The sequence below is a fragment of the Tursiops truncatus genome, chromosome 15 (genome assembly GCF_011762595.2).
Source record: "Tursiops truncatus isolate mTurTru1 chromosome 15, mTurTru1.mat.Y, whole genome shotgun sequence".
Classification (NCBI taxonomy): Eukaryota; Metazoa; Chordata; class Mammalia; order Artiodactyla; family Delphinidae; genus Tursiops; species Tursiops truncatus.
This window is the reverse complement of record NC_047048.1, coordinates 63,846,618-63,871,714: the sequence shown is the minus strand read 5'-3', so window position 1 is coordinate 63,871,714 and position 25,097 is coordinate 63,846,618. Positions and strand designations below refer to the sequence as shown.

General features: G+C 49.9%; 1 protein-coding gene and 1 long non-coding RNA gene across 8 annotated transcripts in view; one reads left to right on the top strand and one right to left on the bottom strand.

The window, feature by feature from the left end:
- Window positions 1-24,487, top strand: part of LOC109552663 (uncharacterized) — a 33,428-nt gene extending 8,941 nt beyond the window's left edge. Inside the window, exons 3-4 of the long non-coding RNA XR_012326283.1 lie at window positions 20,097-20,202; window positions 23,924-24,487. This is a non-coding gene — a long non-coding RNA (uncharacterized lncRNA). The remainder of the gene's footprint in view (window positions 1-20,096; window positions 20,203-23,923) is intronic.
- Window positions 1,312-18,029, bottom strand: TGIF2 (TGFB induced factor homeobox 2). 7 transcript variants are annotated; one of them, XM_073792970.1, is made up of 3 exons: window positions 17,947-18,029; window positions 14,031-14,256; window positions 1,312-4,124 (listed from the first exon to the last, which is right to left on the bottom strand). In XM_073792970.1, the coding sequence occupies exons 2-3, from the start codon at window positions 14,220-14,222 to the stop codon at window positions 3,603-3,605; spliced, it is 714 nt and encodes a 237-aa protein (XP_073649071.1). In that variant the 5' UTR covers window positions 14,223-14,256; window positions 17,947-18,029; the 3' UTR covers window positions 1,312-3,602. The 7 variants fall into 7 exon arrangements, with proteins under 7 accessions (XP_073649071.1, XP_033696773.1, XP_033696771.1 ...); XM_033840882.2 differs by lacking the exon at window positions 17,947-18,029 and adding an exon at window positions 17,818-17,897; XM_033840880.2 differs by lacking the exon at window positions 17,947-18,029 and adding an exon at window positions 17,725-17,888.
- Window positions 24,488-25,097: the final 610 nt, after the last annotated feature.

The window sequence follows — 25,097 nt, the reverse complement described above, 5'->3', positions numbered from 1 at the left end:
ATGTTCCTGTTCTGCCAAACCCCAGGGCCAAGTGTCCAGCTTGAGGGATACTGACGGAGGGAGTGGGAAAACCAGGACCCCGGATGAATGGCTAAAGGAGCTGGGGCACTCTAATCTGGGAACTTGAGCAGGGAGGCTGCATCTCCAAATTCCTAAAGGAGAGTGACCTGTGGGAGAGAGTCAATATCCTCCATCCAGGGTACTGGGGAGAAATCAGAAAGAAGCCAATTTGGTTCAATGGAGGAAACTTCTAGTGCTTAGCCGAAACCATGTTAGATAGCTGGATGCCAGTAGGCAGTGAACTGCCTATCACTAGTTTATATAAGAGAGGGACAGGCCTTAGGGTGACCTTAAAGCAAGACAGACTGGAATTCACATCCTAGTTCCACTTAGTACTGGCTGTGTAAGTTCAGGCAAGTAACTTAACAAATCCCCAGTTTCTTTACCTATGAGAAGAGTATCTCATTTTTTAAATTTATTTTTGGCTGCATTGGGTCGTTGCTGCACGTGGGCTTCCTCTAATTGCGGCGAGCAGGGGCTACTCTTCATCGCGGTGCGTGGGCTTCTCATAGTGGTGGCTTCTCGTTGCGGCGCATGGGCTCTGGGTGCGCAGGCTTCCGTAGTTGTGGCGCACGGGCTTAGTTGCTCCACGGCACGTGGGATCTTCCTGGACCAGGGCTCGAACCTGTGTCCCCTGCACTGGCAGGCGGATTCTTAACCACTGCGCCACCAGGGAAGCCCTCTCATTTTTTTCTTTTCTGTGAATGTTTGTGTGAACAGAAGTTAAAAAGAGATGTTTGGGCTGCAATTACAATGTACACTCATTTCAACAGAAATGCTACCACAGCTAGCTTAAGCAAAAAGGGGAATTTACTAGCTTACATAATAGGGAAGTCCAGAGACGGTACTGGTTTCAGACATGTCTAGAGTATCCATATAACATCTCTGCTTCTTTCTGTGCCGGCTTCATACTGTAGTCATGCTCCTTCCTCATTAGAAGAGGGGGAGACAAAGGTACCAGCTCACTAAGTTCCCTTACCACTTAGCAACCCCAAAGCTTGACTGCTGACGCAAAGGAAGACTGGTCCAGCTTGGGATACGTATGCCCCCTGCACACTGTGATGGAGAGGATGTGGAATACTCGTGAGGCCCAGGAAATAAGGGTGCAGAGTACACAACACTTCCAGGCAGCTACTAGAGGGAGGGTGAAAGAGGTAGGGCAGAGTAAGAACTCAGCAATTGTCCTGTCTCCAGGCTGGGCCCAGGGTCATAGTGGATCAGTCCTTCTGCTTTGAAAACCAAAACCAAAACCAAAAAACAAAAAAACTTTATTTGACAAAAGACAAAAACCGAAGTTATTTACAGTAGTTTTTTGCTCAAATAATCCAACGGGGTAACTGTGCTTCCAGGGTTACCTCAGAACCGAACCAAGCAGAGGCTGCCCTGCCCCCAGCCTCCCCATCTTGTACAAGGGGGGAGTGCCAACCAGAATTCAGCAGCATGGCTCCCTGACCCCTCACCACCCTCCACTGCTCAGTGCACTGTGGGAGGGAAAGTCCCACCCCAGCCCAACGCGCTTCCACAGTCCCCTGCTGCAAGTGTCCTGCAACAGTGACAACAGACCTGGGCTCAGAGACACGGGTGGGGTGCAAGAGGCCGGGCAAGCAGCAGCTTCAACTGATCTTGAAGCTGCCGTGTTCATTCTTCCCCAGCTGGGCCTCAGGAGGGTGAGGGTCCCTGATCCCCCCCGGGGCATGCCAGGAGAGGGCACAGAGAGGGGAGGAGGCAGAAGAGAGAGCCTAGAAAACCTGCCCACTAACAGAGAGCAAAGCCCCCTCTCTTAAATAACCAATCCCCACTCCCACAGCAATGGGTGGGCCAAGCCACTCAGAAGTTGGGGAGCCTCCCTGAAGTCTTCAGGGATCATCCCAGAAAGGACAGAACACATGTTGCTGCCTTTCTCCCAGCCAAGCCCACCCGAGTCAGCCAATACCCAGGAACTCTCCCGCTGTGCCCAGCATGGCAACTTCAGGAAACTACAGGCTGAGGATCCTGACCTGTCTTTTGGCCCAGTAACAATGTTATTCAGAACAAAAATATTTCACCTAAAAACCTATGATTAGTGTTTCTTAGAATATACTAGAAAGATGGGGTATATTGCTGTTGAATGCTATCAGCAATGAAACAGCAAAAAAAAAAAAAAAAAAAAAAAAAAAGCGGGGCCCAGGGCGGGGGTGGGGGTTGCGGGAGGAGAATAAGACTAACTGCGATCCGTTTCACTGTGAAGTTCAGGGCAGGGGCTTCTGCAACTCCAATTTAAAGAGAGGTGCAACAGAAAGACACTCACAGCGAACAGGCTTCGTGACCGATTCCCAGCCCCAGCCTCCTCCCGGGGCAGTTCCACAGGCAGCTTGGGGCACTATTCCATGTTTCCTCCAGGAACAGTTTCCGGCCACCATCATGGGAAAAGCTGCCCGTCTGGATCAGCTAAAAGGCCTTCCTGACCACTAGATGGCTCACTTCTCTCCAAGTAGGAGCAACAGGGCGCTTTTGACATTCTGGCCCCACTAAGCCAAATTCCTAGAAGGAATTCAGAACTCAGGCCGCGGTGTGAAGCTTTCAAAGATAAAGAAGGGGAAAACATGAAAGAGAAAAAAACACCACCCCACTGCTCAGCCTAGCTTACCTCCCCCTCCCCTCCCCCACAATACAGTAAAGACACCAACCAACCAAGCAGAAAAACACCTCTATCATCCTTCTCTGCTCTGCACCTAGAAGGTTTGGTCAGATTTATTGGACCCTCTCTCTGGCTGTGGCTTTATCCCCTTCTCCCTTCTGGGCATGATGCAGAAAAGCCAAAGCCCATAAAAGTTTTTTCTAACTTTTTTTTTTTTTTTTTTGTAAACCAAACCAACAATTAAACAACCATTTGGAACTTTGCAGAGATTTAGCTGGTCCCCCAAATGAAAATACTTCTTCCTTGTAAAACAATCACCCATTGCAGTGGTGGATCATTCTCAGTTTATCAGACTCCATCAAGCAATGCACTCTCATTCCCCACACCTGGGCTAACTACGCCTGTTAATGCAAACCACAGCAAAGAGGGAAAAATAAACACAAAGTTTAGCAAAAACCTAAACATTCAACCGGAGTCGGTTCTGTTACATCTGCTGGGCTCCTCTTTTCTTCTGTTCACACTTATGAACCTGGAATGTCCACACTTAACAAAAAGAGGCCCTGTCAGGGGCAACTGGGACCCAGCACAGGTGTGAGTGAACTTGGCAGGGTTCCTGCGCCCAGCTCAGGAAAGCAGGTGGGAACAAAGGGGTCCCGGGGATTCTCTGCAGCAGCAGCACCATGCCTGTCTCCAATCTCTTGGTCTCATCACTGAGGAGGCCTGGAGAAACGGCAGAGTCAGCAGAGGAGAGGTCCCATCCCAGTGCAGTGACACCAGCTGGCGTCTTCCTGCTGAAGACCTCTGGACAGAGGAGATGATCCCGATGTTTGGCAGTGATCCAAAGAAAACCCTCTGTAGGAAGGGGGACCAAAACGGAAACCCAGGACAGCTGGCTCGAGCCTCGAGCACCCCTGTTGGCAGATGCCTACTTGGGGTTTTCAGAGACGAAAGAAATGGGAGTGCGCAGCAATGGGGGTGACGGGTCCTGCTGCTTCTGGAGCTCCATCTCAGCAGCCCTCTGGAGCGCCACCTCCACCAGCAGCTGGAAGCTGCTGAAGTCCTCCTTGTCCTGCTCTGGGGGTGTGGGCGGTGGTGTGTTGAAGAGTCCACCCGTGGGGCTTCCAGCTTCAGCCCTGGTCAGCAGGGTGAGTGTGCTACCAGGGGTCACCAGGGGCTTGGGGGGCTCCAGCTCGCCTTGTGGGAAGGTGGCTGCCGGCTTGTCTCCCTGGCCTGAGTGGAGCGGCATGGAGCACACGGACAAGGAGAGCACACTGGTGGGGGCCGGCACAGACACAGCCAGCACTGAGGGGCTGCCGCCTCGGGGGAGGGCCACATCGGAGGCCTTGCCCCCGCGGCGGGAAATGGTGTACTGGTTGGGGTCTTTGCCGTCCTTCCGAAGCATGTCTGGGAGAAGCCGCCGCCGGGCGTTGATGAACCAGTTACAAATCTGGAATGAGAATGAGTTTGAGAGACTGTGATCAGTTTACTCTCTCAAAACCGGCTGCAAAGCACCTGCGTTCCTGGCCCCAGAAACACAGCAGCAAACAATTCAGGCACAATCGCAGCCCTCAGATTTATGTTGGGCAGAGAGAGTTAAAGAAGAAATGATATAACTGAAAATAAACTGCAACTGTGATCCAGCCAATGAAGGGAAGGTACGTTGGTGCTGTTGGACACAGTAATGGGAAGACCCAATCCAGTCTTCGTGGACTCGGGGTAGTATTCTCTGAGGAAACGGCTTGCGAACTGAGATCTGAAGGATAAGCAGTAAACCTACTTATCAGGTGGGAGGCCAGAGGGGAGAAGAGCATTCGATTGAGAAGGATCAACACCTGAAAAGTGCCTATGACAAGCTCAGAGAAGGATGTCCTGTCTGGATGGAGCTCAGAGTGGTAACTAGAGGTTACCTCTCATGGTGGGGATCTGGTTCTTTATTCCAAGGAAGATGGGGAGCCGCAGGAGGGTTTTAGGCAAAGAATGCTAAAAATGCTATGTGGAGAACAGTGGAAGCAGAGTGCAAGTACTTCACATTAGGTTAAGGGAGATGATGAGAAGATGACAAACGTTTGATCTGTCTGGGAAACTGGAAATGACAGGACCTGGTGCCCAGTTGGATATGGGTGCGTGAAAGGAGAGGGGATGGGGCCAAGGGCCATTCACTCCTAAGATTCTAGAATAGAGTCTTGCTGTATGCCAGGGAAAGAGCCACAAAGACACTAAAGGGACTCTCAGGTAGAAGAAAAGTTATTGTTTCCAAGCAAAACCAAGGTCAGTGGTTGAATGTGCATTCAACCAACATCCTTAAATCCTTTTTTCCTATATGCTGCTGAGAAAGCTACCATTAACCGTGACCCCATTCCTGTCCAGCTGATTGTTTAGATCAATCCTCTTGGGCCTACGCCTGAGGCATGACGTTGCTTACTGTTAAGTGGTCTGCTGCAAAACCAAGGCATATATAGCACCCATCCTATATTTGTCTGGACCCTTTATAATAGCCTCCAGATCCACAGCTCTCCAATCCAGCCTCGTCACTGGTTGTCACTCACATTCTAAAATGTATTACTGTTACTCCTGTTCTAGAAAACTGCCATTTGTCTCCTACTGCCTATAGGAACAACTCCAGACTCTTGGGCCTGGGTGTTAAAAGCCTCCCCTGTTCATGGCCTATCTTTCCAGCCCTTGTATTCTTCTTCTTTTTCTTTTTTTAAATTTATTTATTTTTGGCTGCGTTGGGTCTTCGTTGCTGCGTGTGGGCTTCTCATCGCAGTGGCTTCTCGTTGCGGAACATGGGCTCTAGGCGCGTGGGCTTCAGTACTTGTAGCTTGTGTGCTCTAAAGTGCAGGCTCAGTAGTTGTGTTGCACAGGCTTAGTTGCTCCGCAGCATGTGGGATCTTCCCGGACCAGGGCTTGAACCCATGTCGCCCTGCGCTGGCAGGCGGATTCTCAACCACTGCGCCACCAGGGAAGCCCCTATATTCTTCTTCATGTGAAATTGCTCACCAGCCCTCATGGAGGCCCTGTGCTTTAAAAAACAAAACAAAACTCCATGCCTCTTGCACATCACATTCCTTCTTTCTGGAACACCCTCTTCTCTACCTGGAGAATGCCTCCTATTCTAAGTCTTGGCTGATCTAAGATATCAGAGATCGGGCTGAGGCAGAGGAAATGGTTTCAGAACACATCTCTCCTCACCTACAGCTGCTGTAGGGCCTGGCAGTTTCTTTCCATACTTGAATGAATGGCACCATGGGGGTAGATAACTGTTCAGGAAGAGTGTGAACAGTTTCTGCACACCCCAGAGAAGGCACCTAATCATGGCATCATTACTGATCAAGCGAAAAGATCAGCCACTTACACCCTCCTTCCTTTCATTTACTCCTAACAGCCTGGAGATGTGACGAGACCAATCCTTTAACAAGCTCACCTGGGCATTATTTAAAAAGTGATGGATTAGACTAGAGAACAGGTTCTTAGCTGCGTGGCTGGTGTAAGGCTCCTAAACACAAAACCCGTTTCTCCTTCAACAGGCAAATACAAGCCTTTATCATTTTTTCCATGTCTCTCTCCCTCCTGCCCTCCACTGGCGGAGCTGCCACAGGGGAACAGTGGCCTAATCACTTTCCTGCTAACAGAAAAGTAGCTGGAGAGAAGGGACAAACTGTGGGAGTGTGTTGGTGATGAGGCCTGGGTGTGGCACGGTATGCCCCCACATATCTAGGCATCTTCCTGGGAGCCTTCGTTGAGAAGCTTTACCAATAGCTGACGTTTATGAAGCACTGTACAGCTACGCAATTTTCTTCTAACAGTTTTATCAGCCCTATGAGTTTGATCAGCTCCCATTTTACTGATGAACATATATAAAGCTGAGCCTGGAGAAGTCAGGCAGGATTCTACCTCCAGCCAGGGATCCCCAAGCCTGGACCTTTGGATCTGGAGGAACGAGAACCCCTACTCTCTGAATCTTTCTCTCAGACTATCACAGGAGCCCAGAGCCCAGCTTATTTTACTCACTACAGTGGTCAAGTTAGAACTTCTCACCTTCCTGTTGCTCTCCCTTTCAAGGCTTCGTGCTCACTCCAATAATATTTATCGATGCTTGCTACGTGCCAGGCCAGTTCTCGGTGCCGGGCATGCTTCTGTGAATTAAACAGATGTGCACTATGCCTTGCGGAGCTTATGGTCCATCTAGTTGTGGAGACTGGCAATGAACGAACATCGCTATAGCAACGAGAAGTGCCAGGAAGGAAAGAGACAGGAATAAAAAGATAGTATATAAAGATGAGAGAGACCTCCGTAGATAAGGGGTCTGGGAAGGCTGAGACCTAACAGATAAGAAAGAGCCAGCCACACAGAAAGCTGAGGGAAGAGTGTTCTAGACAGAGGCAACAGCAAATGTCAAGGTCCTGAGGCAGGAAAGGGTTTGGTTTAAGGAACAGACAGAAGCAGGCAGGGCTGATCCCACTAGGCCAGAACACCATGCTTAACCACCACCATGCTTAACCACCAAAGGGGCCCAAACAGTGGCTTAGCTAGTTTTCACACTGTACGTCCTTCTCCTGGTCCTGTCTTTGCTCTCCTCTTAGTTCATCAACAGAAACTTACAGAGCATGTAGTAGCTGCTGTAGGGGAAGAAATGACAGGAACCCCTCCCCCACACCTCTCCTGTGCTGAGATGCCAGGAACTGTGTGGGCTGCGGCAATGCCTAACATTCCTCTAATGGGTGACTGGATCAAAGGCCCAACTCTCTTCAGGGCTCCCATACCAGTTTCTACCCCTATCACCTTCCTTAGCTGACACTTGGGCAAGGCCTTGAGTACCACTACCCAGCCAAAGGGATGGCCACCTATGACAAGAGCAGGCGCCTGGAGTTGGCATGGCTCCTTGCCCAGCAGCCTGCAGCTGTACCTGTTCCACAGGTGACCCAAGGATAGCACCAGGCTCTAGGTCCTGTCAGGCTGGGAAAGCTCATGGGCAGGGCAGAGCCAGAGCCTTCTTGTGGCTTCTCTCCCTTTCCATTCCAGCCTGGAAGGACCCTGCCTCTGAGGTTCTCATTTACCCCTTACCTCTCTGGTCCTCTCAGTACACACACACACAGACACACACAGACACACACAGACACACACACAGACACACACACACAGACACACACACACACAGAGACACACACACACAGACACACACACACAGACACACACACACACAGACACACACACAGACACACACACACAGACACACACACACACAGACACACACACACACACACAGACACACGCGCGCGCGCGCGCCCAGCAGGCATCAGCTGACACTGTTTGAGCTGCTCACTCCACTGGCTGGAGTTGCAGGGGAGCCCCAAGGGAGAAGGAAGACTGAACAGCTGAGTGGACGAAGGAACTAAGGATCTTTGACACAAGGTATCACGCCAACCATCTCACTTGCATGTTTAATCTGCATGAAAGCCTGGACGGTAGTAAGCAGTGTCCCCAAAGTACTACAGAGAGACCTGGAACTCAGAGATGAGAGAACCTGCCCAAAGTCACACAGCCTCCGAGTACAGAGCTGGGATTCAAACTCAGGTCTCCTGCTGCTGTTCTCATTCTGGTCTGCTGTGTTACCAACAGAGGAACAAAATGGATAGCTGCAAGGCATCACCATAATCCTAAAAGCAGACTCTTGCTGAACACAAAACGTATCAGGCACTGTTCTGAACATTTCCCATCTAACTAACTCATTTAATCTTCAACAGCCTATGAGAGGTTCTGTGATGATCTCCACTTTATGTGAACCACTGAAGAAACAGAGACCCTGATCAGAGAGATTCAGCAACTTGCTCAAGGTCACAAGGGCAAAGGCTAGGATGGGATCCAGATACAGCCTGATTCCAGGCAGCTACCGCTGTCAGGTGAAGACAACAGACGGAGGAGAGTCAGCCTGAGGCCTTTTCTCCTTGCTCAGATGCTTCCATCTCTCCATCCTGCAGCTGCCTCCTTGGCTACCTGCGCTACAGGAGAGCACTACGCCTCTCCACCTCAGCCCAGGATGCAGGGGAAACGCGACCTGGGTCAAGAGGAGTAGGGACTAGTGCTTTTGTTGAGAGCAGTCTTGGGGAGGGGAGCGTGGCGTTTGCTAGCAGATGCGTGGGCACTTAGCCTCTAGCTGCACCTCCCATTTTGGCTTCTAATTCTGAGAAGAGAACAGCAGAAAAACACCCCCCCACGTGCTCACCCTGGTCCACAGAAAACTTGGCAGCCTACTTACTGTTTTGTCTTCTCATCCGATAGAAATGCACAGCTGAGGGCAGCCGGGCAAGGGCACAAGGCCCGAGTGCACCACCAGTGCCAGCTGCGATAATGGGCTCTGCGGATTTTCTGTAGCCCCTTCCAGCAGCCTGACCCACGCCTAAGTCAGGAAAAAAGCATGTGACTTGCCCCAATTCAAGGTCCTCGGGGAGGGGGTAGGAGAATGCCAAGGTGAATTCTGTGATTGATACAGCAAAACACAGGCTGGGTGCCTGAAAGCCTGTCTCTACCATAAAACAGGGCCCTATCTGAAAGGCTGCTGCCCTGTCAGTATTTTCTTTTTTTTTTAATCAGTGGCTGAGATGAAGGACACAGGAGGAATCACTGTGGCAAATGGGAGTGGGAGGGGCACTAGGGAGCAGATAAAGGCCATGAGGACCAGAGCAGGGCTTTTGAAGGCGACACAAGTGCTTTAATTGTAATGTCTTTTCAACTGTGAAAGACAGAAGCAAAAGAGGGGAGAGAGAGGGCATGGAGAGACCTTTCCCAAACATCACGGTCCCAGTGTTGTGACCACCAGTATCCAGGTGCTCCTAAAGGCTGCTGGCTGTATTAGAATAACCTTGAGGGTGATTTTAAAAAACTGCTCTGGTCTCATCCGCTTCAGAGATGGGGGGCAGGGGAGAGGGGTGGGTGGAATCAGGAATGTGTTTTTAAACAAGCTCTCCAGAGTTCTGCCACCCAAGCTTAGGAACCAATGGTTTAACCCACTGGTTTCACTTGTCCTTGCGGGCCAAACCCTTTACTTAAGCAAAAAAGCTTACACAAAAGCTCAAAAAATATACAAATGAAAGGCCTTAAGGTGGGGAGACAGTGGTTACCAGGAGGAAGAATCGGGAGGCAGCTATCTTTGGAGCCAGAGTAAGGAGAGCAGCTTCGAGAGATACAAGTTCACTGAGGGCAGGGCCAAGCCACCCCCTCACCACACAGCAGGCCACTACAGCTTCTGCACCAGGCTCCTTTCTTGCCCAGTACAAGTACCAGAGGGACTGCTGCCCCTCACCTCCCCAATCCTTCAAGTCTGTCAGGATTCCATTCATATACAGCTTCCGGAGAAGGCTTGCCTACCAGGGCAGCTCAGCTGACACACACGGGTAATTAATTACACTGAATTCTCAGTCCTTTCAATGTCTTCCCTCCCCCAGGGGGGACAGTGCCGGTTCTACTGTTGTGTTCCCAGCACAGAGCACAGCCCCAATCAATATTACACAGAGAAGGAACGGGCACGAACTCTCCCCGCCACACTTACCTCCCCTGCCCAACTGGCAGCCCCTTAGAACAGAAACCACAGCAATAAAGTGGGCTTACAGGGTGTCACTGGGACCCGTCAAAATCCTTCACAAATGACTTTTTGGTTTTACCCTCCCAACTGCCTCGCCCCGGGCAAGTACCAGCTAACCTGTTAGTTAAATAACTCATTGACTTGCTAATGAATTGCTGCTGGGCCAGTTAAAGGAGACAATCGAAAGGGAGGTCCCCAGGGAGAGAGAAAACAAACTTGGCAAAACGTTGATGCTTGCTGGAGCCAGGTGATTGGTGCCAGGGGTGTGTTATAATATTCTCTTACTTTTGCGGTTATCTGCAAACGTTCCTAATAAACAATGGAAATTTAAAAAATTAGATACAGGAAAAAGAGATGCCTCCAGGGACTGACTTAAACCAGCTTTTCCAGATTGAGGAGCCACTACATTTCCTTTATTTCTGAGGTCCTGCCTATTTACATTTACAATACTTTTTTTTTTTTGCGGGGCGGGGGGGGGGGGGGGGTCCGATGCGCGACTTGCAGGATCTCAGTTCCACGACCAGGGATTGAACCCAGGGCCCTCGGCGGTGAAAGCTCAGAGTCCTAACCACTGGACCACCAGGGACTTCCCTCTAGCACTTTTATCTGCATTTTGTCACTTCAACAATTATTTACTGAGCACCTACCATATACCTGGCATTGAGCTAACACTGAGGATGTAGTGATAAATAAGTCGAGGCCTCTGGAGTTTAGTGTGTTCTAAAAAGCTATCAGTCAAGTCCAAATGCTGACCCAGTCCTGGTGCTGTGGGAGCACAGAGCTCCTCTAGGGGTCAGGAGTCTCCCTGGTCAGGGGTGGGAGCAAAGTGCTGTGGGGTATCTATCAGTGTGGCAGCAATATGGGGGGCCAGGGATGAGGCCCGCTACACAGATTGGGAAAGATGATGTTGTCAATAGGTTGGCAGGAGCCACTGAAGGGTTTTAAGTAGGGGAGTGACACGTGATCAGATGATGATAGGTTGGACTAGGGTAGGAAAGAAGCTATATTCCGGAAATATTTAAGGGGTAAATGTATAGGAATTGGTGAGACCAAAGGAGCTGAGAAAGGGCTGTCAAGGGGAGTCCCTTCGAAAGGGAAGGACCCAGCTTGGACAAATTACCTGTTATCAGTCAGGAAATCTGGGGTGCCTGTGAGACCTTCAAGCACGGATGTATGGCTGGTGCTGCTTGGGATGCATGGTACAGTTTCCATCAAGGAGTACTAGATGGTCCCCAGTGCTTCTTTTTTTTTTTTGGCCGCACTGTGCAGCAGGTGGGATCTTAGTTCCCTGACCAGACCAGGGATCAAACCCATGTGGAGTCTTAACCACTGGACCACCAGGGAAGTCCCCCCACCGCTCCTTAACTCTCAGCATGCCTCTAGAACAGGGTGGCCACCAGTGGAACCCCTCCCACCAGGGGATGCCAGGATCCCGCCGGCCCTTCCTCAGAAGTCTCCAGCAGCTAATCCTGAAACGGATTAGCTGTAGCCCCAGACCTACACTTCTGTAAGTGGGATCTGGGGCTATGCCGACCTAGGGGCCCACTAGTTCCCCACAAGAATGTTTTGGTTTTGTGTTTCCAATCTGATCGCAAGTAGGAGTGCCGTGGCCTCTGGCAACACAGGTTTGCTCAACTCTGGAGCCAGGGCCTCTGTCATACTACACATCACAGTGCAGCCAACAAAACACCATCCACCATTGGTTATTAATGCAGTTAGATGGAATCTCATTCGTTTTACGTCTATTTACTTTGGAAAACTGTTTGGTTATTTCACAGTTGTGTATAAGAGCAAAAGCAAGAGGTTTTTTTACCCAGTTTTATGTTTGTACATGCTTAAGTGACGTGATAAAAATTATTCAAGTGTACACGTGAGGGAGGCAAGTCTGTGAAAAAGATTTTCTTTAAGAGGAGTCAGTACATTATTCAGTCTTGAGAAAGTGTCCCTGATAAAAGGCAATTTCGATACAGTGTGGAAGTGGTTTGGTCGCACAGGTAAGAGGCACACTGGAATACACAGCTGGGGGAATCAGAGAATGCTTTCATGAGAAAATGCTTAAACAGAGTGAGCCAGGCTCAGAGAGGTCAAGAAACCAAGGGAGAAGGCCCGGAGGCCTGGGAGTTCAGGGGCCCCAGAGACAGGAAGAACGAACTAGGCTGCAGGCAGTAAGACTAACAAAGAGGCTATCTGGGTAATCCTGGCTCTTAGGCACCAAGACTTTGGCCTGTGCTGTTCTGCATCCTGTGAGTTCAAGTCCACCTCTTCTGGAAGGCCTTCTGAGGCTCCAGGCCTCTCAGAAGCCCTGCCCTTGAGTCTCTGCTGCCATCTGCCCCAGCGGTGATCACTTTTTGCAAACATAAGTGGCCAGGTCTTCCCCTGCTTTCCCATCCCAGACTAGACACGCCCTAGGGTAGGAATGTGCCTGGATCCTCTCTGGGATCCCAACCCTGCCCCGCATAGAGCTGGGCATAGTGCAGCGCTTGTTGGTAAACTTGTGAGGTTCTAGGAACTGCTAAGTCGAGACCTATGGTCTAGGAGAGATGAGGATGAAAGGGAGAGAAGTGCCCATGCTGTGCCAAACACCTCACAGTGGGCCTTGAATTCTTCTCAGTCCTGCCCCCCAACCCTTACGTGCCAGGAAAGTGCTACAATCAGCCCCCCTTTTCAGGTGAGGAAACACGAAGCTCAGAGAGGAGGCAGTGACTTGGCCAATGTCCAAGCTTTCTCTTGTGGAGAAGATGGGATCCGAGTCAGGGTCAGTAGCTCTAGAGCCTTTCTCACAGACAGACTGCCCAGCGAGTATAAAGTCAGGTGACAGGAATTCTGAGGGCCGGATACTCACCATGAGGCTTCGTGGAAGAAGGACGCAGCTGGAAGAGGTGGGGGGTTCAGAGTAGGGTAAGGGAAAGAGACGGTGCCAGGGATCGGAGTAGTGGGCCAGGAAAGAACAGAGGTGGAATGGGAGGCAGCAGGGGGTGGGGGGGGGGGGCGCCAGCGGGGCAGAGGGTGGGCCTTTGCTAGGCTGGGGGCCTGTTCTGTGTCTCCCAGGTAGGTGAGAGCCCAACTGGAGGCAAGGCAGCAGCAGTCCGGGGGGTCTCACCTCAGCACCCGGAAAACAGAACAAAAACACCTGTAGGTCAGCAACTGGGGCAATTCAAAGGGGGTAATACCTCTCACTCTGACCAAAAGTGCATAATGTGATCTTCTGAGCGTGTTCATGTTTGTGGTTCACAGAGCACTTTCACATCCAGTTCTGAATCTATTCCTCCCAATGGTTCAGTCAGACCGTCTAATCCCACTTTACAGATGGGAAATCAAGATGTGGTTTACAACTCCTGCGTGGCAGAATGGGGTTTTGACCGCAGAACCTCTGACTCCTGCCCTTTCCTTAACCGTGACTCCAACTCATTTTTAACCACTCTGCAGATCACCAGCTGCCCCATGAAACCAAATTGCCAACCAATCTGGGGCTAAAGGCCAAATCCCAGACACTCAATGCCTTCTCACCCTCTCCTAGCCTCCAGTGTTAATGACGACACCTAGACATTAATAACAATTCCTTGCCTCTTCATAACTCTGCAAAATCTGAAATCTGGCTGCAATGACTTCATGCAATTGTCTTCCCTTGAGGCAGAGAGGGTGGGTATTCTCATCTGACCTACGAGGAAACTGAGGCCCAGAGAGGGGAAGTGACCAGCCCAAGGCCACACAGTTGAGTCCGTGACAGGGCTGGGACAGGACCAGAATCCAGGTCTCCTGCTACCCGCTCCTTACCTGCAGCACCGACAGGTTGGTCTGTCCAGAAAGGCTCAGCTTCTCCTGCTCTGAGGGGTAGGCGTTGTAGCGGTGCAGGTACAGCCAGTCCCGGAGGATCTTCACCGACTCCTTGGGCAGGTTCCCTCTGCGCTTCCTCTTGCCTGCCAGGGAGAGGAGGCCTTCATCCTCACCCAGGTCACTGTCTGACATGGTGTCTAGGGGCTACGCTGGACCTCAGGCAAGCCTAAAACAGGTGACAAAGGGGAGGGGAACATTATTACCATGTGGTGCCTCTGACCCTTTCCCTAGTCTTCCAGCACATCATTACTAGAGCCTAGGACACCAGAAACGGGGTAATCGAAAGTCAAAGTCTCAGGCCATACCAAAGCCTGGGCAAGGTAGAAGGAAAGGTCCAAAATGCCTCTATTTCATCAGGCTGGTAGATAACTACTGAAATTAATGACAGATCATTAATAAGCAGAACCAGACTAGAAGTAATTACAGCTACCACTGAGGCCTGTTTTCCATGCTCTGTACTGAGCATTTCACCTTTATTATCTCATTCAGTCCTCACAAATGCCCTCGTAAGGGAGACACTAATATCATCATCATTTTACAGATGAGAAAAACCAAGGCCCAGAGAGATTCAGAAAGTCACCCAAGATACTCTGGCTGTTAAACAGAGTTACCATTTGACCCAGTAATTTCACTCCTAAGGTAGCTAAGCTACGAAGAGAAATGAAAACCCACGTCCACACAAAATGTTGTACAAAAATGTTTATAGTAACATTATTCATAATAGTCAAAGGTGGAAGCAACCCAAGTGTCCTCCAACAGATGAATGGTTAAACAAAATGTGGCCTACCCATAATAGAGTAGAATATTATTCAGCTCTGAAAAGGAAGTTCCGATCCGTGCTATAATGTGGATGAACCTTGCAACTATTATGCTAAGTGAAAGAAGCAAGTCACAAAAAACACATACTATATGATTCCATTTTTATGAAATGTCCAGAATGAGCTGGAGGGGATAGAAGAGTGATAACTAAAGGGTATGAAGTTTCTTTTCCAGGTGATAAAAATGTTCTAAACTTGACTGTGGTGATGGTTGCATAATTGTGAATATACTAAAAAAAACACTGGTTTGCTTTAAAAGAGTAAGTTGCATGGTATGTGAATTATATCTCAATAAAGCTGTTATAAAAAAAAATCTCACCTCCAGGATATGGTATGGAAGCAGGGTTTGGACCCAGATGGCTTGCCCCGTCCTCCACCCCCATCCCATCTTGCTTCCAGGGTCTCCCAGGACCCAGTGAGGAGTCTGGAAACCCTATCAGTCTCCACAGTCCTACAGCAATCCATGTAACATTTACTGTGTACCTACTATGTATACCCTGCAGAGATGCTGAGTTATCCCTACTGGTTGTCTCTCATTCTCCTTTGTCATCTAGCCCCTGGCCTGGTCCCAGAATCAGTGCTTCAGAAATCCAGATAAATAAGCAAGGCTGGGCTCTAGTTCCTCCAACTTGGCTGTGTGACCTTGGGCAAGCATCCCTCCCTCTCTGGGCTTGAGCCTCCTCTTCATCTGTTAATTGAAGGAAGGTGTTTCCCTAGACAATCCAACTCAGTTGCTTATCCCCGACAAACTTCTTGTTCGCACACGCAAAAGAGATACACATTTTAAAACCAAAAGTTCCAGGACAAGCTGATGCCAGAATCTCAAGGCCCCTCCCTCCTCAGCCTTTTAACAGCTCCCTAGCAGGCTGGGCCAACAGACTCTGGCATCTCCCAGGTTTTGTTTCCTCGACTTGGGCCTGAGCCCAGATATCCGGGCTGGCTAGGCCAGGCTTTCGAGGGAAGGGTCTACCCTCCCAGCCGGGCCACCTGGAGGTGAGACAGGCATTGGTTAGAGGTGCCACTCCTCAGAGAGCAGCAACAGCAGGCTGCTTTCTGAGGTCAGGTTTCTGAGGTTTAGCTGGCCAGGGCAGTTGGGATCTGAGCTCAGGCAGGGATGCAGCCCTGGCAGGCTGTGAGAAGTTTACTCAAGGTTATCTGTACGGATTCCACCCTGGCTGCCAGTCAAGTCCCAGTCTGCAGGGTTCCAGTGGGTGGCGTGTGGAGGTGACCCCCTCAGTCTACACAGACCTCTCTACCGCAGCGTCCTGCACTCCAGCCATGATATTCACCGACAAATACAGCAGACACAGTTTACAAATCCCAATCCAGGAGGCTTCCCACACACACACCCCACACTCCCACCCAGCCTCACACCAGGCAACTCTCTAAGAGCACTCAGATAACTGGCACCAACCCATCACTCAGCCCCTGGAACCCCCAGGACTTTCACCGACAAATTCAGCAGACACACAGTTTACAAACCCCGCGTCTAGCACGAACAACTGGTACCACGCAACCAGTTCCTGGATATACACCCACCCACGATCTCTCAGACAGGGACAACTCCCGACGACATCATACTAAGGGTCAGTTCTTACCCTAACTGGCCTGTGGTAGCACCCTCTCGACATAACGCCCAGGGCACCCACCTACACACGCCACGACGCTGACCTGCAACCACTCCCGCGCCAACTTTCTGACAACTTCCCCAGCTCGGCCCGACACTCCCCCGGGCCGAGCACTCACGCTGCATTCCCAGCAGTTCACACAAAGCGCGCAGCCTCCCCCGCGGCCCAGACCCGAGTCGGAGCACATGGCTCCCGGGGCGGCGGGGAATCGGCCTGCGCTCGGGGCGCCTGCACCCCTCAGCCCCCCACCCCGCGTCAGACTCGGCGCTTCTGTTCCCCCGCGGGCCTGCAATCCGGGTGGGGCGGGGGCTCTGGAAGAAAGAAAACTCACGTGTCTGTCCCGGGGCAGGAAAAAGTTTGGTTCCCACCCCCTTCCCCAGCCGCTCAGCGCTCCTGACTCTTCGGGGCGCGGGGCTGGCCGAGCCTGCGCGCTCGGCTTTGTGCTCCGAACTCGGCCCGGAGGGGGAGGGGAGGGGGCTGGGCTCCCATCTCCGCACCGCCCCCCCCAATCCTGCGCCCAGACTCCATGTTGGCCGCCCCCTGCCCCGGAGACTGCGCGCTTCGCCCGCGGGAGGCTCGGCTCAGGCTCGGCCTGCCCGAGGGACCCGGCGCGCACAAACTTTCTTCGGGTCGCCGGCCCCACGCGCCCCGCTTCCTTGGCCCGCCTGGGAGTGACAGATGCCTCCGAGACAGACTTTCCTTTGTTCCAAAGGAAAAGGGAACTCGCGCGGGCTCCCCGGCTCCCCCAGCTCCGAGACCTTCCGGCTGCCCCCACCCGCAGCTGTCACTCTCGGGGGGCCCCTCCCCGGCTCGGCCGCGGCGGGGGGTGGGGGGGCTACCGGCGGTTAGCAACGTGCACTTTTGAAACCAAACAAACCCGCCCCCCGCGCGCTCACCCCGGCCCGGGGCAGGGGCGGCCCTCTACCGGGGTGGGTTCCTAGGGAGTTGGGTCCCCCAAAAGGGCCGCAAGCGAACTTTTTCCGGGGGGGGTGGCACAGCCCCGCCCCCCCACGCCGGTCCCAGTCAGCACACCGCAGTCGGGACTCAAACACACCCGAGGTCACCCATCCACAATCGCACGCGCTTGGACGACGCCCCCTCCCCCGCCCGGCCGAGAAAAAGAAACTTTCCAAGTTGTCCGCGCGCCCCCCGCCCCCATCTGCCCCCCCTCCTGCGCCCCGCACTGACTTTTCCCAGCAGCTTTTCCGTCCACGCGGCCTAGGGCTCGGTCCCGAGCGTCCCGGTAGGAGGCGGGAGGCGCCGGGGGAGCGCGCCGCGTACCTGCCGGCCCTGACACTCGGCCTGACAGCTCGCGGCTGGAAAGCACCTCGCGGCCTGACGTCAGATCCCCTCTCCTCCCCTCCGCGCTCTCCTCGCCCTCCCCCACCCGCCCGGAGGGAGAAAACAAACTTTGTGAGAAGCGCTGCGAGCGACGCCCACCCCCCGCGGGGCGGGCCAGCGGCGGCTGGGGGCTTCGCCCCGCCCACCGCGCCCGGAGGGGGCGGAGCCGGGAGGGCACCTTCTTCCTGCGCCCACCCCCACCCTCAGGAATGCCACATGGCCTCCGAAGAGGAGTGGTGGGAACCCGGATCGGGATAGTGCGCTTGGGGGCAGGAAGTGGCCCGCTCCTCCTTTCGGAGAGCATTTCCGGAGCGCCTACTGTGTGCTCCACGCAGGGGGTGGGGGTCGTTACCCAGAGGAGAAATAATGCAAATACCGATGTTTGTTAGTCAAATCTCCGGAGAGGAAACTGAGGCCCAGTTAGTCCGGGAATTTACCCCCAGCTGGTAAGGACTGGGGTCTGAATGCGGCGCCTGTTCTGTCCTCAAGGTCGCGTAGAGTCGGGTAGAAGTCTCCCTCGGACACAGCCCCAAAGCACGTAGCCCCAGGGTCTGTCACACAAGGGGCAGCCAGAGGTAAAAATAGCCAATGTTTAAGGCAGTGACGTTAAGCGTGTGTATCACCCTCGGGTTATGGGGTAGGTCCTGTTATATGTCAGTTCTTGGTTCACCCATGAGCTGTTCTTGACTTTGCTTCTTGTCACACAGTCAACCAGTGTCATTCAGCCCAGGTGGGTCCGATAGCGGGAGGCCGAGCGCTTATCTGATTGAGACGGGCCCTTGAAGGAGGCAGATCACCGTCTAAGAGCTCTCAGCGCTCCCTGGTTTCTTTTTCCTCTGCCGTCAACACCGAATTCCAGGACGTTTCCCTTGGTCTTCCCCAACCCTGCCAGCACTCTCTTCCCTGCTCTTTGCTCTCTGTTCCATGTACTGTAAAATACCTGCTGACCAACCTTTTGGCCTTCTGGGGAGACTTTGTGCCCCGCAGAGCCTAGCACAGAGTCAGCCTAGAAATGGGTAAGGCCTTTTCTGGGCCCCTGGTTCCTCATCTGGTCCCAGATATGTAGGACCGTCGAGCTTGGAAATCAGCAGCTTTGCAATGGTTTTTGGTCTTAATTGCCCTTTAGCTATGGAGAACTCAGAACAAAGATCTAGTTTGCTCCCTAGACCCTAAGCCAATCAGAATGCTGATTAAATGACTGTTAAAGTGCACCTGGACTCCCCATTGAAGCCAGACTAACCTGCAAATGCTTAGAAGCTAGTTGGCCACACTGCTTTCCTCACAGCAGTAGCCAGAGTGTCAGTGCTGTAGCCCAGCGCTCTCCGTGTCACAGACGGGGAAACCAGAGCCCAGAGTGGAGGCCCCGAACAATTTCTTGGAGCGCTCTGTCCTCAGCCTTATGAGAGAAAAAGGGAGGCTTGGGGAGTCTCAGGTAAAAAAGGTAAAACTTCCGGGCCCTGCAGAAATAGAGACGCAGGTGTAGAGAACAAAGGTATGGACACCGAGGGGGGAAAGTGGCAGGGGTTGAATTGGGAGAGTGGGATTGACATATATACACTAATATGTATAAAATGGATAACTAATGAGAACCTGCTGTATAAAAAATAAGTAAAATTCAAAAATAAAATTAAAAAAAGAAAAACCTCCGGACCCTCACAGAACATGTGTGGGATTGGGGCCTACATAAGGGGGAGCCTGGAAGGGAAAACGGGTGCAGCCAGGTAAGCCTGTTGATGCGACGGTTCCCAGCACTTGGTGTCAGTGCATGAGAGCCAGACTGCCCGTTTTGGGGAAGCCACAGGGGACCTGGGCTCAGAGACCTCCCGGCAAATTCAGCTGGCAGCAGCCCCCTAGGCCAGTGCTTTGCACGTCTTACGCTAGACGAGGTGCATGGGGCAAATGGAAGAGAGCCGTTCTGTCCTCCTTTTAGCCTGCAGTGGAGCCACCTGAGAGCCGATAACAAAGCAGCTTCAGGAGCCCCTCCCCAGACTTCCTGGAGGGGGAAGGAGAAAGTTGGGAGGTAGAGGGGAGGCTGGTAGTATGTCTAGATTGTGGGTTGTAAACAAATTTGAGAATTACCGCGTGTTTCTCAACTGGTAAGTTATCAGAATTTAAAATATGTGCATCCTTTAAAAGCCAGTAAGTGTACCTCTAGGAATCTATATCGAGAAATAATTGCAGAACAAAGATGAATGCTTACACAAGATTGTTCTTTGCAGCACTATTTATTTTGCTGGAAAATTTCAAACAGCTACATGCCCCTCAGCAGGAGCTGACTGCTTACAGGCACTCTGGGACCTCTGCACAGCGGGATGTTGTAATGGGGTAAGTCTGTGAGCACTAACCTAGGAGATGGCCAAAGAATATTTATTATGACACTTTGCAATGTCCTAGCAAGAAGGGGCTTTGGGTATACTTGGTGAGAACTTTTGTGGGAAAACTTTCCAACTGGGAAGTTATTTTTGTCATTTTTCTCTCATCCAGTTTTGCCCCCCCATCTCTTTTTCACAGATGAAAAAACTGGGTCCCTGAGAGAAGAAGGGACTTGCCCCATGATCTGCCTGGGGTCCTGACTCCTGGCACAGATCTGGGGTGGGGCTTGGAGGGGAAAGAGAGGTGGGCGTGGCATCAGAGCCCATGCAAACCTGGTGGCCGCCAGGAGGCCATTTTAGGAAGAGTCCCAGGAACTCAAGATCCCTCAGGCCAGAAAAGGGACTGGATAGGCTGCATAAGGCAATTCTGCCTCTGTACCTGGAAACCCAAATTGGAGGCTCCTGATGATGGGGCTCTCTCTTGATTGTGCCTGTTTCTAGTGAACTTGGTTATTGCATGCATAGGTTCAAATGAATGTTATGCAAATCTGTTTTCATTGGTGAAAAAAAGGCTCTTTTTACCTGGGGTTGGTGGAAATGGGGAAAGAGACTGATATTCACTATATTCACTTGGCTTCCAACATGAGCCAAGGCGAGATCCGGTAGCACAAAGGAGATAGGGTTCTGGGGGGTAGAGGGGAAGAGTCCAGCAAAGGCCAGGGTCAGTCAGTAATTCAGGAAAAAGCTGGATTTGATCAGCTGGTAGGGCCTTGAAGGCTGAAGTGAAGAATTTGGATTTGGCGGTGTGGGGTAGTAGGGAGCCCCTGCAGGGCTGCTGAGACAGTGGCTGAGGAGAGGTGGGAAGAGATTGGAGGTAGGGTGATCAGGTGAGGCAGCTCTGGGTAATTGAGACCAAACAGATGGAGACCTGTCTCTGAAGTCTAGGAGATTTGCAGCTCTCTTCCCGTGAGGTGGTGCATTTTCATCTAATGTGGATTTCAGTGTATCAACATCTTACTTTAAAAGTCTTGTAGTGTTTTTTTTAAAGTACATTTATTTATTTATTTTCAACAATTGCAAATAACATTTCCTACATAGAGATGTTTGCAATTCTGAGAATTTCCTGAAATAGATTCTCTGAAGTGGGATTACTTGAACAAAGAGTAAGAATGAATATTTGTAAGGCAGGTTACCAAAGTGCTCTCCATGACAGCATTTGAAGTGTTGGAGTGCTTGTCTTGCCCCATCCTTAGCCACATCGAGTGTTAGCAGTTTTATGTTAATCTTTGCTCATTTGATGGCTGAAGAATCGCCTTTGGTTCTTTTAATCTGCATTTCTTCTTATTATTGGTGAGATTGGATATCTTTTTTTTTAAATTAATTTATTTATATTTGGCTTCATTGGGTCTTCGTTGCTGCGCGCAGGCTTCCTCTAGTTGTGGCTAGTGGGGGCTATTCTTTGTTGCGATGCATGGGCTTCTCATGGTGGTGGCTTCTCTTGTGGCGGAGCACGGGTTCTAGGGCTTCAGTAGTTGTGGCATGCAGGCTCAGTAGTTGTGGCGCATGGGCTTAGTTGCTCCATGGCATGTGGGATCTTCCCGGGCCAGGGCTCGAACCCATGTCCCCTGCATTGGCAGGCGGATTCTTAACCACTGCACCACCAGGCAAGTACCGAGATTGGATATCTTAAAATTTCATAATTATTGGACATTTGTCACCTGTGAATTATCTCCACATCTTTTCAGGTCATTATGAGTTTTTTTTTCTGACCTGCAAGTTTTTTAGTAGTAAGGATACTTAATCCTTGTTTGTCCTATTGGTTGCAGGTAGTTTTTTCCCCTAACATTATTGTTTGCTTTTTTTCTAACACTTTTCTAAGCTTGTTTTTTCTTCGTTTTTTTTTTTTTTTAAACTTCTCATTTGGTCAAGTGTCAGTCTTTGTGACGTTGCCCATTGCTTTTAGGCTCAGAAAGAATATCAGTGATCCAAGGATATTCACCTGGACTTTCTTGTTGATTTTGTTTCTTAAGGTTTAATTTTTAATACTTAACCCTTTGCTGCATCTGGAGTTTATTTTGATTTACAGTGTGAAGTAAGAATCCCAATACATTTTTTTTCTTAATGGCATACCATTTTTTATCATCTTTCCTATGTGCGATGCCACTTCTTCCAAGGCATTGAGTTATTACACTGTTCTTCATGGTATATCCCAAGGGGAGGGTATCTTGAGACTACTACTTTAGATGATGAAAAGACAGATTTTGGCCAGGGAAGGAAAGCTTTTGAATTTCTGTAGTGGAGACAGATTCTCCTCTGTGAAGCTAATGATGTTTGGGCTTTAAGGACCCTTACCTGCCCCTGTCTCTTCCAAGGCCCTGGAAGAGGTCATATGTTTTCATAAAACGTACAAATTAAGCAATTGTCATTGTAATCACTTAAGACCACTGTCGTATTCCACTATGACTTCCCTCCTCACTGTTCCCCTCCTGCTAACTGGCCTTCTGTTGCCTCTGGACATGTTTTTGGATCTGACTAAGGGTTGAGTTAGAATGCATTTAGGTTGGGTTTATCTATTTATGTAGCTTGTAGTCACCTCCACCAACAGTTCAAATACTGACAACTGTCCTGGTAGACGAAAGCCTTTCATGACACAAAATTGCAGGAACAGAGGTAGTGGCACCATATAAAGGTGTCCTATAGCATCCACACCAGAAGTATATAAGTAAAGGAAGATAAACAAGGTTGGAAACATGGATCAGAAGCTGGTCTGTGGCAAATTCTTCCAATCATGAAGATTGTAAAAATGGAAGCAGAGGACTCAGTTTTTGTTTTTTTAAATTTATTTTTGGCTGTGTGGGGTCTTCGTTGCTGCCTGCGGGCTTTCTCTAGTTGCAGTGAGCGGTGTCTACTCTTTGTTGCGGTGCGCATGCTTCTCATTGTCGTGGCTTCTCTTGTGGAGCACAGGCTCCAGGCACGCGGGCTTCAGTAGTTGTGGCACACGGGCTCAGTAGCTGTGGCTTGCGGGCTCTAGAGCGCAGGCTCAGTAGTTGTGGTGCATGGGCTTAGTTGCTCTGCGGCATGTGGGATCTTCCCAGACCAGGGCTCGAACCCGTGTCCCCTGCCTTGGCAGGCAGATTCTTAACCACTGCGCCACCAGGGAAGTCCCGAGGACTCAGTTTTTACCAACACTTATTAAAAGTGGAACTTTTCGGGAATTCCCTGGCAGTCCAGTGGTTAGGACTCTGCACTTTCACTGCCAAGGGCCTGGGTTCAATCCCTGGCTGGGGAACTAAGATCCCACAAGCCGTGTGGTGTGGCCAAAAAATTAAATTAAATTAAATTGGAAAAAAAAGGAACTTTTCTTCTTCTAAGAATGTACTTGATAATGCAGTGTACACAATTATAAATGTACACATCATAAGAAAGACTGAATCATCTTTATTTTTCTCTATAGAACCATATTATGAAGCTATTATCATATAAGGTCAAAGAAAATGCCCCCAAAAGTAGGAAAAAATACTTGGAGAGGTGTTACAGGCAGTTAATTAATAAAAATATTATGTTATTTTTCTGGACTTTGTCATTTTTGTGATATATGTTAGTTTTTTAAAAATATGTAGTTTGCTATCTTTTTTTCTCATTTTGAATAAAGAGTCACATTTGTGCCAAATTTTATATATTTGATTTTACATTTTTTTTCTTAATGAAGCCCCTCTCCAAATTATATGTTTCAGTTCCTACAAAACCTGGACCTGCCTTCAACCCTTAGGATGAATATGTTGGCAAAGATTAAGCCTTCCTTACCCCTTAAGAAGCTCTGGTTATAATTTGTCCCCTCTGGCCCTTTGGAAATGAAATTTCTTGCCCTTTACTCTGATTTCGACACAGAAATAAAACTTTTAAAGGCGTCATTAAGTGAATGATACTTTATGCCTTCTGTTCTTCACCTTGCCTTTTTCACTTAACAGTGTATCTTAGAGGCCTTTCTCTTCATATGTGAAGAACTTCCCCGTTCCTTTCAGCAATTACCTCTTCTTCCTTTGTATGAATATACCATATTTATCTTACTGCTGTACCAGGGATTGTCATGTAGGTTGATTCCAGCATTACTATCGCAAACAATGCTGCAGTAAGTAACCTTATACATCTGTCATTTCACAGAGTACAGTCGTAGGATAAATTTTCAGGATTTGTCTTCCCATGAGTATATGAGAAAAGTTTAGGTTGGAAGAAATTTTTCTTCAGATTTTTTTATTGTGGAAAAATATACATAACATAAAACTTACCATTTTAACCATTTTCAGGTGTACAGTCCAGTGGTATTAAGTACATTCACACTGTTTACAACCATCACCACCGTCCATCTCCAGAATTTCTTCATCTTCTCCAACTGAAACCCTGTACCATAAACAGTAACTCCCTATTCCCCACTTTCCCTAGCCCCCGGCAACCATCATTTTACTTTTTGTATCCATAAATTTTATTACTCTAGATACCTCATAAAAGTGTAATCATACAGTATTTGTCTTTGTGTCTGACTTATTTCACTTAGAGTACTGTCCTCTCGGTGCATCCATGTTGGAACCTGTGTCAGAATGTCCTTTTTTTTTTTTTTTAAGGCTGAATGATATTTTGCTGTATATGTATACCATGTTTTGCTTATCCATTCATCTGTCCTTGGAAGCTTGGGTTGTTTCCACCTTTTGGCTATTGGGAATAGCTGCTATGAACATGGATGTGCAGAAATCCATTGAGTTCCTGTTTTCAATGCTTTTGGGTAGATACCCAGAAGTTTCATCAGATTTTGAAGGCATTACTCTGCTGTCTCTCAGCTTTTAGTATTGCAGTTGGGAAATCCCAAGTCATTCTGAATACTGATACTTTGTATATGACCTACTTTTTCTTCTC

Coding starts and splice junctions, on each gene's coding strand:
- TGIF2 (XM_073792970.1), bottom strand. CDS start 14,222: ATGTCAGACAGTGACCTGGGTGAGGATGAAGGCCTCCTCTCCCTGGCA. Junction 4,125..14,030: donor CCAACCTGTCGGTGCTGCAG/GTAAGGAGCGGG, acceptor TTCTCATTCCAG/ATTTGTAACTGGTTCATCAA.